Here is a 15,714-nt window from a genome sequence, read left to right on the forward strand (position 1 = left end):
AGATCGTGACCTGAGCTGAAACCAAGAGTTGGATGCTTAACTAGCTGAGCCACCCAGGAGCCCCAGTTTGCTGTAGCTTTTAATACATGGGTGGGAAACTGTGAGATGACACCTGAGAGCCCTGCCAAAGTAGAGGTGAGTTCTCTGAGTCATTGAAATTCTCTCCTTTCCTGATTTCTGAGATACGGTACAACCCATGTATTAGAGGAAAGAAAGAAGTAAATTTTGTGCTGTTTGTAGTCAGCAACTTTGATTTTAAATTCTCTGCTAGGGGCTCAGGATACAAGAAGGGTTTGGAGAGGTGAAAATGGGCATGGAACAGGGAAGACTTTCTTAACCATTTTTTTTAAAGATTTTATTTATTTATCCATGAGAGACAGAGAGAGAGAGGCAGAGGGAGAAGCAGGCTCCCCGCTGAGCTGGGAGCCCTATGGGGGACTCGATCCTAGCACCCCGGGATCATGACCTGAGCCAAAAGGCAGGTGCTTAACCATCTGAGCCACCCAGGTGCCCCAGGGAAGACTTTCTTGGTGGCAGGTGTTACTCTCTCTAGTAACACTCCACTGAAGGCCTCAGAGACTATTTGTTCCAGCAGATGACAGCATGAGACAACCCCAGGGGTCATGGGACTGGGGAAAGGAGGAGCGAGAGAACACTGAGGTGTAGTAGTAGTGAGGGGTCAGGGTGTAGTTGGTGTCATTGGTATTAACAGAAAGAGAGGCTGCTCGGGGGACTGGGGGTGTGATGCCACTGACCCGGGAGCAGTTTAACTACATGTAGATGCCTTAGAAATCATTAGGTCTGGGGCGCCTGGGTGGCTCAGTCAGTTAAGCGTCTGCCTTCAGCTTGGGTCATGGTCCCGGGGTCCTGGGATTGAGCCCTGCCTTGGGCTCCCTGCTCAGCAGGGAGTCTGCTTGTCCCTCTCCCTCTGCTCCTCCCCAGCACTCCTGCACACTCTCTCAAAAAAATATATAAAATCTTAAAAAAAACTTATTAGGTCTGATGCTTAGCAGGTAGAGGAGAAATATAGCTTTGAGAGGGGACACAGAGTTCAAATGTGCACATGAATACAGTTTATACAATTAAGAATAGCATACTTTATTTTGGATGCACACTTCTATAAATCATTAGTCATTGAGCAAAGTCAGAGGGAGAGTGTAAATTCTGACAAGGTCAAGCTTTTTATCTGTCTTATTTATCACTGAATCTCTAGCATTAGAAAAAAATAGATGATCAATAATTATTTAATAAGTGAGTTAATTATCACAGACCAATTTGGAATCCTAGAAGGGAACAAATGGACTCAGATAAGGAAAATAAACCCCTAAAGCAAAATTGAGATGGGCCTCTAGCTACTTCCACTGTAGATCTCCTAATCCCTGGGGAAGGAGGGATTACAGTTCAACAAAACCACACCTGTAGGAGACATATGGAATGGGCCTCAATGAATATTTTATGAAGCATATATGGTTTGCTGTTGAGTTGCTTCAATAATTTTTCACTAGTTCTTTTTTCCCCCTCTACAATCCAAATTTAACAAGACATTATTATGCTCTGTAAATCAGATATTGAATCAGGGTTGGCCTTAACTGACTACCTGGAAGTCACTCAGAAGCGATATAGTTGGGGTTTCCACCCCTGCCTCGGGCGGAGTGTTATAAAGGGCATCCTCACAGGGACTGGCATTGAACCCATCCTCTGGTGCGCACTGACCTGGGTTCAGGTAATACAGAATGACACTGGCTGTCATTAGTTTCCAATGAGTCTTTCCCTTGATCATGTATCTGTTGTTTTTGGAACTGTTCCCTATGCTCATGGTTCTTGGCCCCTGTGTTCCTACCCTAATTCTCTCAAACACAAATCTCACAGCTTCCCACAGTCTCCAGTAAAACTCATTTTGGTATTCCTCAACTCTTCTAACTACCCAGTTACAAAGCCTGAGTTATTTTTTTAAAAAGATTTATTTATTATTTTAGAGAGAGAGAAATGGCACAGGGGGAGGGACAAAGGAGAGGGAGAGAGAATCTTAAGCAGTCTCCGAGCTGAGTGCAGAGCCTGATGCAGGGCTTGATCTCAGGACTTTGAGATCACAACCTGAGCTGAAATCAAGAGGTGGTTGCTCAACCTACTGAGCCACCCAACCACCCTGGGAGAGTCATTTTTAACTCACACCTGCCAGTTGTCCCCACCAAGTCCAGTCAATTCTATAAAATGCTCCACAGCTATTTCTCAGTCTTGGTTCTTTTCATCTTCTGCCTCGTTCAGTGCAGTAACTTCTTAATTGGTCACCCAACCTCCTAAAACTATTCTTTTTCAGATATACTGTGGTCAGAGTTTTCATCCCAAATTCCCACTTTGACCATATTTCTCTCCTCTTCAAAAATTCCCAGGGGCTTCTTGGTACCCCTATTCTATCTTGCCTTTGAGAACCTCCATGATCTGGCCCCCCAAAACAATCCAGTGTTGCCTCCTAATATCATCCGTCTTGTTCAGCCAGCCTGTTTCTTACTCCCTAGTCCTCCAGAAAAGCTTTGTTTGTTCTGAATTCTGTGTTTTTATCCCTGTCATTCTTCACTTGGAAAGCCCTTCCTTGCTACAGGCCCAGGTCAAATCCTACCTCTTCTATAAAGACTTTTCAAATGGTTTCATTTTTCTTTGATTTCCCACTTCCAACACATTAATGTGTTTATTATCTACATAATTCTTTTTGGTCCTTGCCTACAGGCCATTTCGCAATATGATTTAACCACTTCATCATCTCCATTATGCACTATTTACTTCTTTATACATGTTCTTGTCCTCAGTCTGGTGCTGTATAAATACACAGGAACTCAATAAACATTATGGACTTGATGAATACAGCTGTGGTTTAATGGAAAGAAACTTCTACCTGGAGTTACATATTTTGGATTTGTTTCCGAGCCCCGCCGCTCCACAGCCAAGTGACATGAGTAAATCACAAAACCCCACTGATTTTCAGATTTTGTTATTTTAAAGAATCACCTGGATCTTTCATTCAAGGGACATAGAAATTACAGCATCACAGGGCAAAATCTGAACAATTGAAAAGATACTCACCCCTTTGGTTGATACCTGTTGAGACTGGGTGATGGGTACAGAGGTTTAGTAACTATCCCTTCGACTTTCGTATAGGTTGGACATTTTTCATAATGCAAGGCAATCATCATCATCATACTGGAGCACTAGTGAAAAATGCAGAAATTCCGATTTAACAGATTCCTAGATATCCCCCATAAATTTTAATTTTGTGGTTTGAAGTAAGGTTTAGGAATCTTGTTTTTTTATGGTAATGCTGTTATAAACATTGCTCTACCTCTCTGAACCTTTTTTTCTATCCTGTACAATTGGGACACAATATCTACTCCACGGATCTGTCGTTAAGTAAAACAAGCTGTGTAAAAGCTAAAGTTCAGTTCCTGGCTCGTAATCTGTAGCCCAACATATACTGAAAATAACATAGTCCTGGACCCTTTAGGAAGGACCCTGCTCTCATAAATGGTCAATGACCACTTATAACCCAGAAGATGAATTTAGATAACCAGAGCCAAGAATGAAAAAGAATAAAAGAAGTGAAAGAATGTGATTAAGAGTAGTACTGACACATCCTCTCTTTTTTGTGCCCTGCTAAGTGATTTGACCCCTTCTTGGAATGAACTGCAACTGTATTTAATTTGAAGAGCTCAGAGATAACAAATTGCCAATAAGCAGGGCATTTCATGATGGTCTCACTAGACTGGTGACTAAGCTAATTTTCAACAGCTGGAAGGACTTATCTCTCTCACACAAACCATGTGTAGTTCAGACATTGTGGAGAAAAGCCCTCTGAAAAACAAACAGACTACACACCTCCTATAAGTGAAGTATGATTTAGGATTATTGAAAAAGAATTCTGAAACTTCTATTAAACATATTTTTGTTTTGTTTTATTTGCTCCTAGCAATTGCTTATTAATACTAAATAGATAGCATTTAACACTACAATTGCACTAGATACTTTGTCTTCTTCAGCACTTTTGAAATGTCTTTTTAGTTTTTGTTTTTAGAGAGAGAGAGAGAGAGAGTGTGCATGCATAAGCAGGGGAGGGGCAGAGGGAGACGGGGAGAGACTCTTAAGCAGGCTTCACGCTCAGCACAGAGCCCTGCATAGGGCTTGATCTCATGACCCTGAGATAATGACCTGAGCTGAAATCAAGAGTCAGACACTTAACTGACTGAGCCACCCAGGCGCCCCAGGAATGTTTTTGTTTTTAAATTGGATGGATCATACCGTTTTTGAGTTGTATTGGTCCCTAGCTACCACTACCACCCTACACCCACACTTTTTATCCCTTCTAGGCTGCTTCTTACACTCTTCTCAAAACTTTTAGAGAAAACTTTCAATAAGGTAAATCTAGGCAACAGAAAGTTAAATATGCACATGAATGCTGGAAGTAATATGAAAACTTTTTGTGGCTTAAGACTAGAGATAGCAGGGGCACCTGGGTGGCTCAGTCGGTTAAGTGTCTGCCTTCATTTCAGGTCAGGATCCCGTGGTCCTGGGATGGAGTCCTGCATTGGGCTCTCTGCTCAGTGGGGAGCCTGCTTCTCCCTCTCCTTCTGCCCCTCCCTGCCCTGCTTATACTCTCTGTCTCAGATAAATAAATAAAATCTTAAAAAAAAAAAGACTAGAGATAGTGTGTCTATGATAGGTCTGAGAACGCTCATTCATCAATAAATATTCAGTGAATTCTTGGGAATTTCTAGATGAACCAGACGCTGTTTCCTTAAGAACTGCTCTTAAGACCAACAAAAATAAACATAAGACGAGGTAGAAATGATACTGGAGGGGATAGGTTGAGTGGCGGTGGTCAGGCAAGGATGAGGTTATCACTCATTATCAGGGAAGGCTTTCCTGAGGAGGCAGCCCTTCACCTGGGCTTGCAGGAGTTTAATACGGGCAAAGGGATGTGCTCCAGCCTTGCTGAACCCCCCTACCCATTCATCATATACATTGGCTAAGGATCTGGCTTAGATTAGAGCCACACTTTGTGGCCACGGCGCATAGCAAGGCTTGCATGGGTGTTGTAGGAACTGGGTCCACTGGCAACATTTTTTTAACAGCTGCTCTCATTTGCCACAGTGTGTAACTGGAATGAGACGGCAATTTGGTTTTTAATCCTGCTGCAAACTGACCATTGCTTAGCTCATTCTTGAAAGATCCTTTGAAAAGTGAAATTCAAGGCTTGGATTTTCCCCAGTTTATCAGCAGAGTATGAGAACATTGTGGAGAACTTTTGGGTAGAAAATCTAGAGGGAAAGACAGATTAGAAATAAAGAATACCTTTAAACTCATATCTCGTTTGGGTCAGTTTCCCCAAACAGCAAAACATTACCCATACCTTTAAATGAAAGAAGTGGAAAAGGGTAGTTAAAGACAACTACAAAAATAGATTATTATTTAAAAGAAATATGAGAATTTCTTCACTGATACTAGTTTCTGGCTCTTTAGAGACGAGAAATACTTTTACATCTATAATGAAACTGTGGCCACCTTCGTATATATTCCACAAGACATTATTAAAGAACAGTTGGACTTTTAATCTCTGAATGTGAGAGATGTAATAAGCACGAGAAAGGCAATTTTTAGGCAGAGATCTGGTACAGAATGTCCAAACCAAATGTAGGAGCGACTTTCCTGATGATCCTCATTCCAATGCCTGAGACCCACTGGCTTTGGGCTGGCAGCATCCGCCTCCTTTTCACTTTTACTAAAAATTAAACTGGTCGCTTCCATGGAGGTGTAGGGCCACAGTTTCTACCGTCTACGCACAGATCACAGCAAAGCAGCTGTAAGGACAGATTTCAGCTAGTGGCCACCTCCTCCCCGGCACTTTCAAATAAGAGACAGATCAAAATGAAAGGCATTGATGGACAGCCAGCAGCCAAATCTCATTCGCTTTGATTCAAGCAACCCAATTCCCCAGCAGTGGGATGGAGACAGGCTGGGAGCCCAGAGCCCTTCTGCTAGTATTGATCACCTGTCTTCCCCAGCATCCTGCGGCAGCTCCTCTCCCATTATTTCGTGAGAACTCGCTGAACGACTTAGCGCAGAAGCAGGGCCGCCTGGGAGATTCCTGCTGACATTGGAGGGCGGGGTTTAGTCAGGATGTTCAACATTGTGGAGTTTCTAATTAGTGCCTTCAACTCTTCCTGCTTTTTTCAGTTGCATCAGTGTTAACTTTGGTGGGGGGGGGGCTGGGGACACTGCTGAAGTTATTACGTAGATTAAGTAGAGGGGCTAAGGGGCCATGAATGTGGAGAGACCAGGATTCTAGAAGAGAATAGACTTCATGTAGCTGGCTGCTCTTCTAGGCCTAGGGCAGACCTCAAGAAGAAGTCTTCTGTGTTCTGCCTATCTAGCAGTCCTTCCAGCTTTGTACCTGTTTGTAAGTGTACTCTAGTATCAACTCTTGTAAGCAGTGAACATAAAATATAAAAACATCAGACGCCTGGGTGGCTCAGTCGGTTAAGCGTCTGCCTTCGGCTCAGGTCATGAGCCCAGGGTCCTGGGATCGAGCCCCGCATCGGGCTCCCTGCTCCGCGGGGAACGTGCTTCTCCCTCTCCCTCTGCCCCTCACCCGGGGCTTGTGAGCTCTCTCTCTCTGACAAATAAACAGATAAAAATCTTTAAAAAACCAAACAACAACAACAAAAAGCACCACCACATAGAAACACCTGGGATCTTTGTGCCATCTTTCAGATCCTCGTCTTATAATGGTAAATAAATTTTCACAGAGATTTAGTATGGAAGGAACCCTGTTTTACTTTTGCTCTGTAACTCCACATAAACTTTAGAAGACTGTTTTACACTTAGAAAGAGCTAAATACTTGTTAAATGAGGTAGGTGAATCAGACTTGATACATCGCCAGGTTTTATTTGGTAATGGACAATAATTTTTCATTTTTTAGAATAATTGTTCTTCCTATATATACTGACATTTAAAACATATAAGAATAGTTACTCTGTTGTTCTTTTCTTTTTCAGGTCTGCCATTTCATCCCCTTCTCTCTTTAAAATAATCTGAATTATTGTTCTTTTGGAGCAATCCTCCTTCGACCTACCCCTTTCCTTCTTACACCCTAAGGCTATATTCTGATCTAAACAGTCCTAAATTTTAGTTTCCGAGAAATGTCAAAGAAGAGAGAAATCAAAGAGGGAAGAACACAGAGTTATTTCCTAAATCTAGGAAATTTCTGTAAGAGCAACTTCAAAGTTGTAGCCAGCAACCAACCAAACAGTTTGAAACAGAAATGGTTATCGTGTTTTCATTCTGGCCAGATACATGATGTTCTTCTACTGAGTCTCCCTTTGTGTTTGTGTGTGCAGTAAAAACCAGTTTATGATTTTATAGGTAATCTAATGCCAAGATCGCAAAATAGAGTGTAAACAGTCTGCAAAAATACATAACTGTGAGAACGTCTGTCTGGGTGCACATGTGTGAGATTAACAAGGCACATTAGATTTCCATTTTGGTGCTTTTTGGCATTCTCATGTGAATTCCCCAAAAAGCTGGCGAGCCTTTTTGTTAAATCACTCCTGCGTTGTCATAATGAGTCTGATGATCAAAAGATACACGAGTTTTCTAAAGCCCAGTACTTCAAAACCCCATGTCACTCTGGAACATAACACAGCACAATAAAACAAAAGCCTAACCTCCAAAAAGAATAAATGGAATACTTAAGAAACTTTAAAAAACATTTAAAATTGGAATATTTATAAAATACAAATAAAGAACTAAAACAACTTCACATTACCAAGCAGATTTAGATTCTTTTTCTGATATTTGAATAGCAATAGAGGGGAATTTCATTTATGTAAATACTGAAACTGTTCTTAATGATTGAGTTTGCATAGGTGTAGCATTCAAACTTGGCTATGTATAAAGCCATCTTTTTGGAGTCTGCTCTTGGGAATCTCTCTGTATTTTCTATCTCCAGGGCGGCAGAATGGCATCATTGTGATACGTGTGGATCTTGGCATCACAGTGTTGAGGCTCCCATGTGGGTTCTGCCACTTACTGGCTGCTTGAATTTAGGCAAGAGAGTTGAGCTTTCTGAGTCTTCGTTTCTTCATCTATAAAATGAGGGAAATAATAGTACCTACCTAGAGAGATTATGAGAACCAAATAAAACAAAGCATAGAAAGCACGTAGTTCAATAGCTAGCTGTCAGTGCTCATAAGAACTCAATAAATAGTAGCTGTGATCTGATCTCAGGCATAACTAAATATGTTAGCTCTCTCAGGTAGTTCCTAATGGTGTGATAATGGGTTTTAGTTGTCAAAAGACATTCAAGCAAAAATAAATGCTCACAGGAGGGGCAGGGTGGAGTTGAGGGAAGGTGGTGGTAGTTATGATGCCAGACATTTCAGGAGATAATAATTCTACAAGGAAATCAGTATTAAGATTATGATATGCATAGGATTTTGTGGAAACAGGGACACCACATACTTCCCACATTGGATTTTAATATTCACCATCTCAATATGAAGAGCTCTCTCTTTGACAATTTATTTATATCAACATGCAAATAAAATAGAAATGTTCCTCGAATTAGATCAAGGCCCTTAGTTGCTCACAGGAATACACATTTAGCTATTTAGCTTTTCCCTGCAAGTCCAACCTTCTCAGTCATATTTGAAACATAATGTGTACATGTATTACTGCTAATGTTTGAGAGCAGACTAATGACTAACCAGGGCCTGAGGGCTGTAGCATGTTTAATGTGAACCAGGCTCTCAGAAGATCCAGCTGAGGTACGGTTAATTTGGTGAATTAAACCTTTGGAGCTTCACTGTGTGTGTGTGTATCCACAGTGGAGAGAGAGTAGGAACACTTATCTTTTCATTTATTTGGACATTAGTTAGCTAATTAGTATTTTATTAGTCCATCCCTTGTAACACATAGACTTCGGGTCATGTTCTTATGCTCCTTTTTAGGCTGCTATTATGGAGGCTGTTTGTGTCATAAATTATCACAAGTAAATTTCTTTTGTTAGATGCTAAGGGGTAATTTGAATAAGGGCCATCATCATCATCATTGCTGTTGTTATTATTTTTATCAGGGCTTAAACATGTCAGAAGAGAAAAGAAAATCCTGTGGTCCTAATGAGATCTTGCTCAGTTATACCTAAAAATATTTAAATTCACGGCAATTCACACTGATTTGAATAAATAACGTTCACATCTATTGAAAGAATAATTGCTATAGAAATCCTGCTCTAACCCATCCTATCTTTATAGTGGTTCTCTGGTATTTATTTTTAAAACAGTATCAAATTACTGGAAACTTAAAGCCTGTATCCCTAACGGTTGTGAAACCAAACTACATTTGATGGTAGTTGAAGAAAATTAACCTGAGAGCCTGGATTTCAGTTTGCAGTCCACAATATTTATGTTTCTGTGTTTGTAATGCTTTCATGAATAGTTTTGTCTTGATCTTTGGCATTCTCATGTGAATTCCCCAGAAAGCTTGTCTTGATTTTTGGCATTCTCATGTGAATTCCCCAAAAAGCTGGCGAGCCTTTTTGTTAAATCACTCCTGCGTTGTCATAATGAGTCTGATGATCAAAAGATACACGAGTTTTCTAAAGCACAGTTTATGTGCTTCATAAATGATTCACCTCTGTGACATAAAATAAATAAATACAGAATAAGAAATGTGGGTTTCTGAGTTTCTTGGTGGTAGATAGATATTAGTGCTTTTGTAACCTTAACAGGTGAAATAATAAAAAGAAAAAAATTGGTGAGGATTGAGTGACAGCACAGATTGTTTGGTAAGAAATGAATTTATGTGGCTTTCATCTCCTAATGTCCTTTGGTACGTTAGGACTGAGGCATAACCCAGTGAATTCTTGAATCCTTATTTTCTGATTATGGTGTAATTTTGAACATGGAAAGAGACCTAGTGTGTGATACCCATCATCTATTGCTTTCTTGTCTTTCCTGTTTCCTGAAGCTCAGATACCCCCCATACTGTTTCCCATTTTTATACTACATAGGGCTGAGGCAAAGCTCCAAACCGCAGAGCAATGCAAGGGAGAAGTGAGGGCGTCTGATACACTGGAAGGCCCTGAAAGGTTCACAAGACACACAGGAAGGAGCAGCCCTTCTCACGTGGCCTGACGGTAACACCGTGAGTGCTTCCTGATCTTTCCATTACCAGAAAGAGAGGGCAGACAGAATAGGCAGAGGCAACATAGCGCATTTGTTCATTCATTACTCAGTTACTCAACTAATATTTATTGAATGCTTATGGTGTGCCAATCACCAAGGTTGGTTCTGGGAATTTGAAGATGAATAAGTTACCATCCTTGCCTTCAAGGTGTTTCAGTCTAGCGGGGAGAGATTTAAACCAGTAATTAAACTCGTGAAAGTAATTATTATGATGGGGAGCAGCTTTGAATAGAAAACAGCACAGATGTGGAGACCAATCCCACTCACACCCTGTTGTGAGAGCTTCGTAACCCAGAAGAAGGGGGTGCTTACTGCCTTTGAAATTATTTCTTCATCTGTTAGGAAAGGCGAACATCTTCTACCTTGCAGTTAATGTTTGTCAAGTGCCCAATAGAGGGCCTGGCACTGGGTAAAAGGCAGAGTGCGGGTGTGCCTCAGGAGCTAATACAGGTCTCAGGGCGGTGGGTCCACTGAGTCCTAAATCCCAAATCCCCTGTGCAAGAATGGCCTTCATGGGAACACGCCAAGCACTAGCAAGGCGTTGCCACTGACAGAATTTGGTCATCATCACCCAGCTGGTCATTGTCACTAGGTAGTAAGATTTTAAAAGAAAATGACTTCTGCTGACAGCTCAAAAAAGCCCATTTTTGTTGTTGCCCAATTTCTGACACTTTAATGAGTTAGACGTGACTCACAATTTGCCATTCACCTCCTTGTTTACTTGAAGAACCTTGCGCTTCTACTAGCCCCCTTCTAGGCCTTCCATAGTTTTTCCTCTTGACCTTCTCTCCACTCTCTGTTTCACTGTATTTGAGAAGTATTATGTTTTGAAGTAATAGTATATATATTACAATATATATGGATTATAAAAAAAATAAAGAGAATTTGGTCACTACTGCCTTTTTATGAACCAAAAGCTACTGGTTAATGTTATGGAGCTCTTACTGTTAGGCACCACGTTTTCTGCATCATATCAGTGCTTCTCAGACTTTAGCATAAATACGTGTCACCTGGGGATCTTGTTAAAAGGTAGACTCTGATTCATTCAGTCTAGGGGCAGAGCTTGAGAGTCTACACTTCTAACAAGCTTTTGGGTGGTGCTGCTGGCCCACAGACTGCATTTTGAAGAGCAAGGTATTGTATCATTTGATCCTGAGGACAACACTACAAGGGATTACTTTTCCCATTTTACATATGTGGAGGCGTTATGCAATTTTCTCAAGGTCATGTTGCTAGAAACTAGCCAAGCTCAAGCCCTAAACCCAGCTCTGCCTCTTGGTATAGTGTATGTTATCTGGGTTTTGGAAATGTTCTACAAAACCCAAGGATGATCTAATGCTACCTGAAATGAAATTTATACTTCTAGTTATGTTTTTAAAATGTAATTTCTTTTCCAATTTAATTTCTCTTCACGCAGGATCATGTATTATGTGGTGATTCAGATGTGTTGGATTTTGTTTCTAAAAATATGTAAAGTTTAGTATGATTTATTTGCCAAAACTGTAGTTTAGGAAACATGGTGCAATTCTTGTAATCTGGATTGAACACAAGGGGAAATTGCTGGGGAAGGATGCATGTGAGGAAAGGAAATCCTCCGGCTGATTTATTGTTTAACGCTCAGCGTACACCGTGTGCTACGATTTTCACAGGCTAATGGAAAAAGGCACAGTCCCTGTCCTTAACAGATAAGATATACTTAAAATTTTTTTCCACCTTCTTTCTCATAAAAATATGGTTCATAGAAAATTTGAGCTACGGAAGTGTAATAAAAATATCTAAAACCCCACTTTTTGTTTTCAAAATTTAGAAGGATACATCTGGAAAGGGCGAGCCACGACCACATTTATAAAGAACAGTAGTTCAACGTGGTAGTATCTTGCCATGAATAGTTTAAACATTGTCTTTGGTTTTGAGGGGCAGTGGGAGTAAAAGCGGCCCAATCTGGAGTCCCCCGAGGTTGCAGGAAATATTAATGCGCTGCTTCAGTCAGCTCTGAGATCTGGGGTTATGTTCCAACTTCTCTAAGGGGCCCAAAGGTGGGCCCGACCCGCGCAGCTGAGGACCGACGCTAATTGCTCTCCAACCTGGTCCCGGGTCACCGGCGCATGCGCGGGTGGCCGCCTGCGCTCCAAGGGCGTCTCGCCGGCCTATTTCTCCCTCGCTGCTTTCTGTGCGGTCAGAAGTGTCAGGACTGCGGCGGCGATGAACAGTTACGGGGCTGAGAGAGAAACCGTCTCTAAGTGAGAGACACCTGGCGTCGAAATAGGCTCGGGGGTTAGGGGTAGGTTTCCGCAGGCGTCTCCACAACACACTTTTAAGGTGCCAGAACATCCTTACCAGCAACTAACTTGGGAGACAGGAATTATCTGCCGGAAGAGAATTTAGGGGCTAGAACGGGAAGGGGTGAGGGGTGACGATCTCTAAAAGTTTCAGCACGGCGTTCTCAAGATGCTCTGGGCCCTTTTTTCATTTCTCCAGGAAGTCCTGGTGCCCCAATTAATCTTTCGCTCCCCTCGGACCCTTTAAGAAATTGCAGTCGCCATCGGGGGGGGGGGTCCCCAGTAGGAGCCCCTCTGTATTACAGCGTTCAGCCCCACTTTCCCCAAAGCGGGAAGCCGTCCCGAGGGAAAAATCCCCAGACGCCCGTAGTGGGGTTGGGGGGGTGGACCCTCCGCAAACCTACGGGCTTGAGGTGGGCGGGGGCGCTAGGCTCCCGGGCACCGACCCCAGGCCGGGGCGGCGGCGCTGTCCCACCGCGCCTCTGGGGACTCGCAGACGGCAGCGAGACCGGCCGGCGCGCTGGGCATGCTCAGTCGCCGGGCGCCGGGCTCGCGAGTCGGAAGCCTGTGCGCCGCCGCCGCCGAGCCGGCCGGGGCGCACGGAGAGCGCGCGGGACTCGCTGCAGCTGCAGCTGCGGCCGGGCGGAGGAGGAGCCGGGCCGGAACAGGACCCGAGCCCCGGGCGGAGCCCCCGACCCGCCGGCCGCGTCGCCCGCTCCCCCGCTCCCCCGCTCCCCCGCTCCCCCGCAGGGCAGGGGCCGGCCGCGGCTGGCGTCGGCGGGGCGTGGAGGAACGGCAGCGGCGGCGGCAGCCGCATCCTCGCCGCCTTTCCCGGCCGGGCCGCGCACCGGAGCCGTCGGGCATGGAGCCGTGGAAGCAGTGCGCGCAGTGGCTCATCCACTGCAAGGTGCTGCCCGCCAACCACCGGGTGACCTGGGACTCTGCGCAGGTGTTTGACCTGGCGCAGACCCTCCGCGATGGGGTCCTGCTCTGCCAGCTACTCAACAATCTCCGGGCGCACTCCATCAACCTGAAGGAGATCAACTTGAGGCCGCAGATGTCCCAGGTAAGGGAGCCGGCGCGGGCGCCTCCGCCTCCAGCCGGCATCTCCCATTAATCATCCGGCTAATTTCTTTGTGTAAATGCAAACATCTAGGTGCGCTCAGCTTGCCCTGCCTCCCAGCCTTCTGCTTTGGGGACCGCTTCGGCTCTTCGTACCTTGGCTTGAAATGGTTTAGGTCGTTTAGGTCTTTAGCAGAATGTGGAAGTCCTGCGTCCGGAGATGGTATGAGGGCTTCGTAAAGGCTTTCTGTGAGGCGGGAAAAAACAAAAACAAAAAACTGTCTCAGGGTGCCCTTCACCTACTTTTGTGCGTTTGTGTGTGTTTAGGGCAACAAAAGGAATCTGATCCAGCTCTTTTACAATAACAATGGTGAGGGATAAACGGAGATGATGGGGTGATTTGCTTTTAGTCTGTTCTTTTGCTTTGCGTTTTGTCCCCATGTTTTCTTGAAAGAGGAACCATAACATAAATGATGACTCTAGGAAGTGGAGGGCGTTCGGGTACCGTTATCTGTACAGGAATGACAGTGGTCAAAGGGAGGAAAAGGGAGCACCATGCAGCGGTTGTCCCCGAAAGCCCCTTGAGCTTGTGGCCAGCTGCCGAGCTAGGCCGTGTGAGAAGGAGGGAGTCCAACCTCTTTCAGCAGCGACAGGAAACAAGTTTCTCTAGAGATTGTGCTTTCCTTCATTCAGGGCTTGCTCAGGTGGTGTGGTGCCCTCTTGGCTCCTCTAGCCTTGCCTGGAGGTGCCTCTTCCAGGGGTTACAAAAACCCAACGACTCTGGAAGGCTGTGTACATCCTAGAGTCAGCTCAGAAGTCACCGCTCAGGGAATAGTAGTTTCGTGGTCCTGTCAGAAAGTTTCCACGCAGAAAGATCTTAAACACCAGTCAGCACATCTATTTTCTCTTTGTAATATTAAAAAACCACTTTCAACTTAAAAGGGAGGAGGGGTCCTCTCCAAAACACATTTTATCACTAATCCTGAATGATAGAGCCTCAACTACTTGGCAGCCTTTTACAATGGAACTGACTTCATAAAATCGAATAATTATGTATTTAAAGTTAGAGCACATACATTCATCTCTTCTTCACGTCAATGTTTCACCAGGGTCCCTCTGTACCCCAAATTGTGCATTCCTTGCCTAGCCTATCCACTTTCAGTCAGCTGGTCAGCAGTCCCCCAGACAGAACAGGCTTGTAAGTGGTGAGAACTATATGATTTTAGAAGTGAGGTAAATTATTTCATACTTTCCCATAATCGTGGGTGATGAGTGCCGTATCTGTAGACCCGTTCAGAGTTGTTTCAATTCTGGATATCCTGTTAAGGGTTTTTTGGTTTTTTTTTTTTTTTGAGATTTTATTTATTTGAGAGAGACAGAGAAACAGAGCACAAGCAGAGGGAGAGGGAGAAGCAGACTCCCCAGTGAGCAGTTAGCCAGAAGACGTGGGACTCGATCCCAGAACTCTGGGATCATGACCTGAGCTGAAGGCAGACACTTAACTGAGCCAGCCAGGCGCCCCCCGTTAAGGGGTTTAACAGACATTTCCATTAAGCTGGAAGCTGCTGTTCTGAGCAAAGTTCTGTAGGGAGCTGCAGTTGGTTGTGAGTTTACAGATCACCATTTTCCACCTGGCTTATAGCCTCAGGAGGCAGTGTGGATCAGGATGCTTTGGCCCTCCAGCAGGGAATAGAGTATTGTGTGCACTTCCTGAAACTTCAGTTTCCTGGGACCCTCGGGTTGTGCAATAAGTTCTCAATAATCAATTTTTCTGGACAGCTGAGGATCTTCCTCTTTTAATCTTCTAACCTTTCTTTGAATGTTAACAGTGGATGAGAATCTTTTCAAATGTGTTTTTGCTCTTTGTTGAATATAGCCAATGTAATTTAGTCTTTTTGATCACTGAGGAGCATCATTATAAGCATCATTAATGAAAATGGAGCACATATGATGCTCTAAGAACTCGATTCCATGCTGGCGGTACTGCAATGAACACATCAGGATCCTTGCCCTAAAGGAATTATTACAATATGCTATCAGATAAGCCACTGGCTTATAAGGAGATAAACAGCTGAATGACTTTCCTTAGGCTATTTTGCTTTTGGAATCTTAAGCCTGTCCAGTCCTGAGATTTCTGGTT

General features: G+C 43.7%; 1 protein-coding gene across 3 annotated transcripts in view; it reads left to right on the forward strand.

Annotated features, from left to right (window-relative positions):
• Positions 1-13,049: 13,049 nt before the first annotated feature.
• Positions 13,050-15,714, forward strand: part of VAV3 (vav guanine nucleotide exchange factor 3) — a 364,407-nt gene continuing 361,742 nt past the window's right edge. Inside the window, exon 1 of one of the 3 annotated variants that reach the window (XM_073896219.1) lies at positions 13,050-13,578. In XM_073896219.1, the coding sequence (XP_073752320.1) occupies positions 13,375-13,578 (204 nt within the window). In that variant the 5' untranslated portion in view covers positions 13,050-13,374. The remainder of the gene's footprint in view (positions 13,579-15,714) is intronic. The other 2 variants (XM_073896217.1, XM_073896218.1) reach the window with 2 other exon arrangements.

Source organism: Callorhinus ursinus, unplaced genomic scaffold (genome assembly GCF_003265705.2).
Source record: "Callorhinus ursinus isolate GAN/ISIS: 27379988/994484 unplaced genomic scaffold, GSC_fseal_2.0 scaffold9, whole genome shotgun sequence".
Lineage (NCBI taxonomy): Eukaryota > Metazoa > Chordata > Mammalia > Carnivora > Otariidae > Callorhinus > Callorhinus ursinus.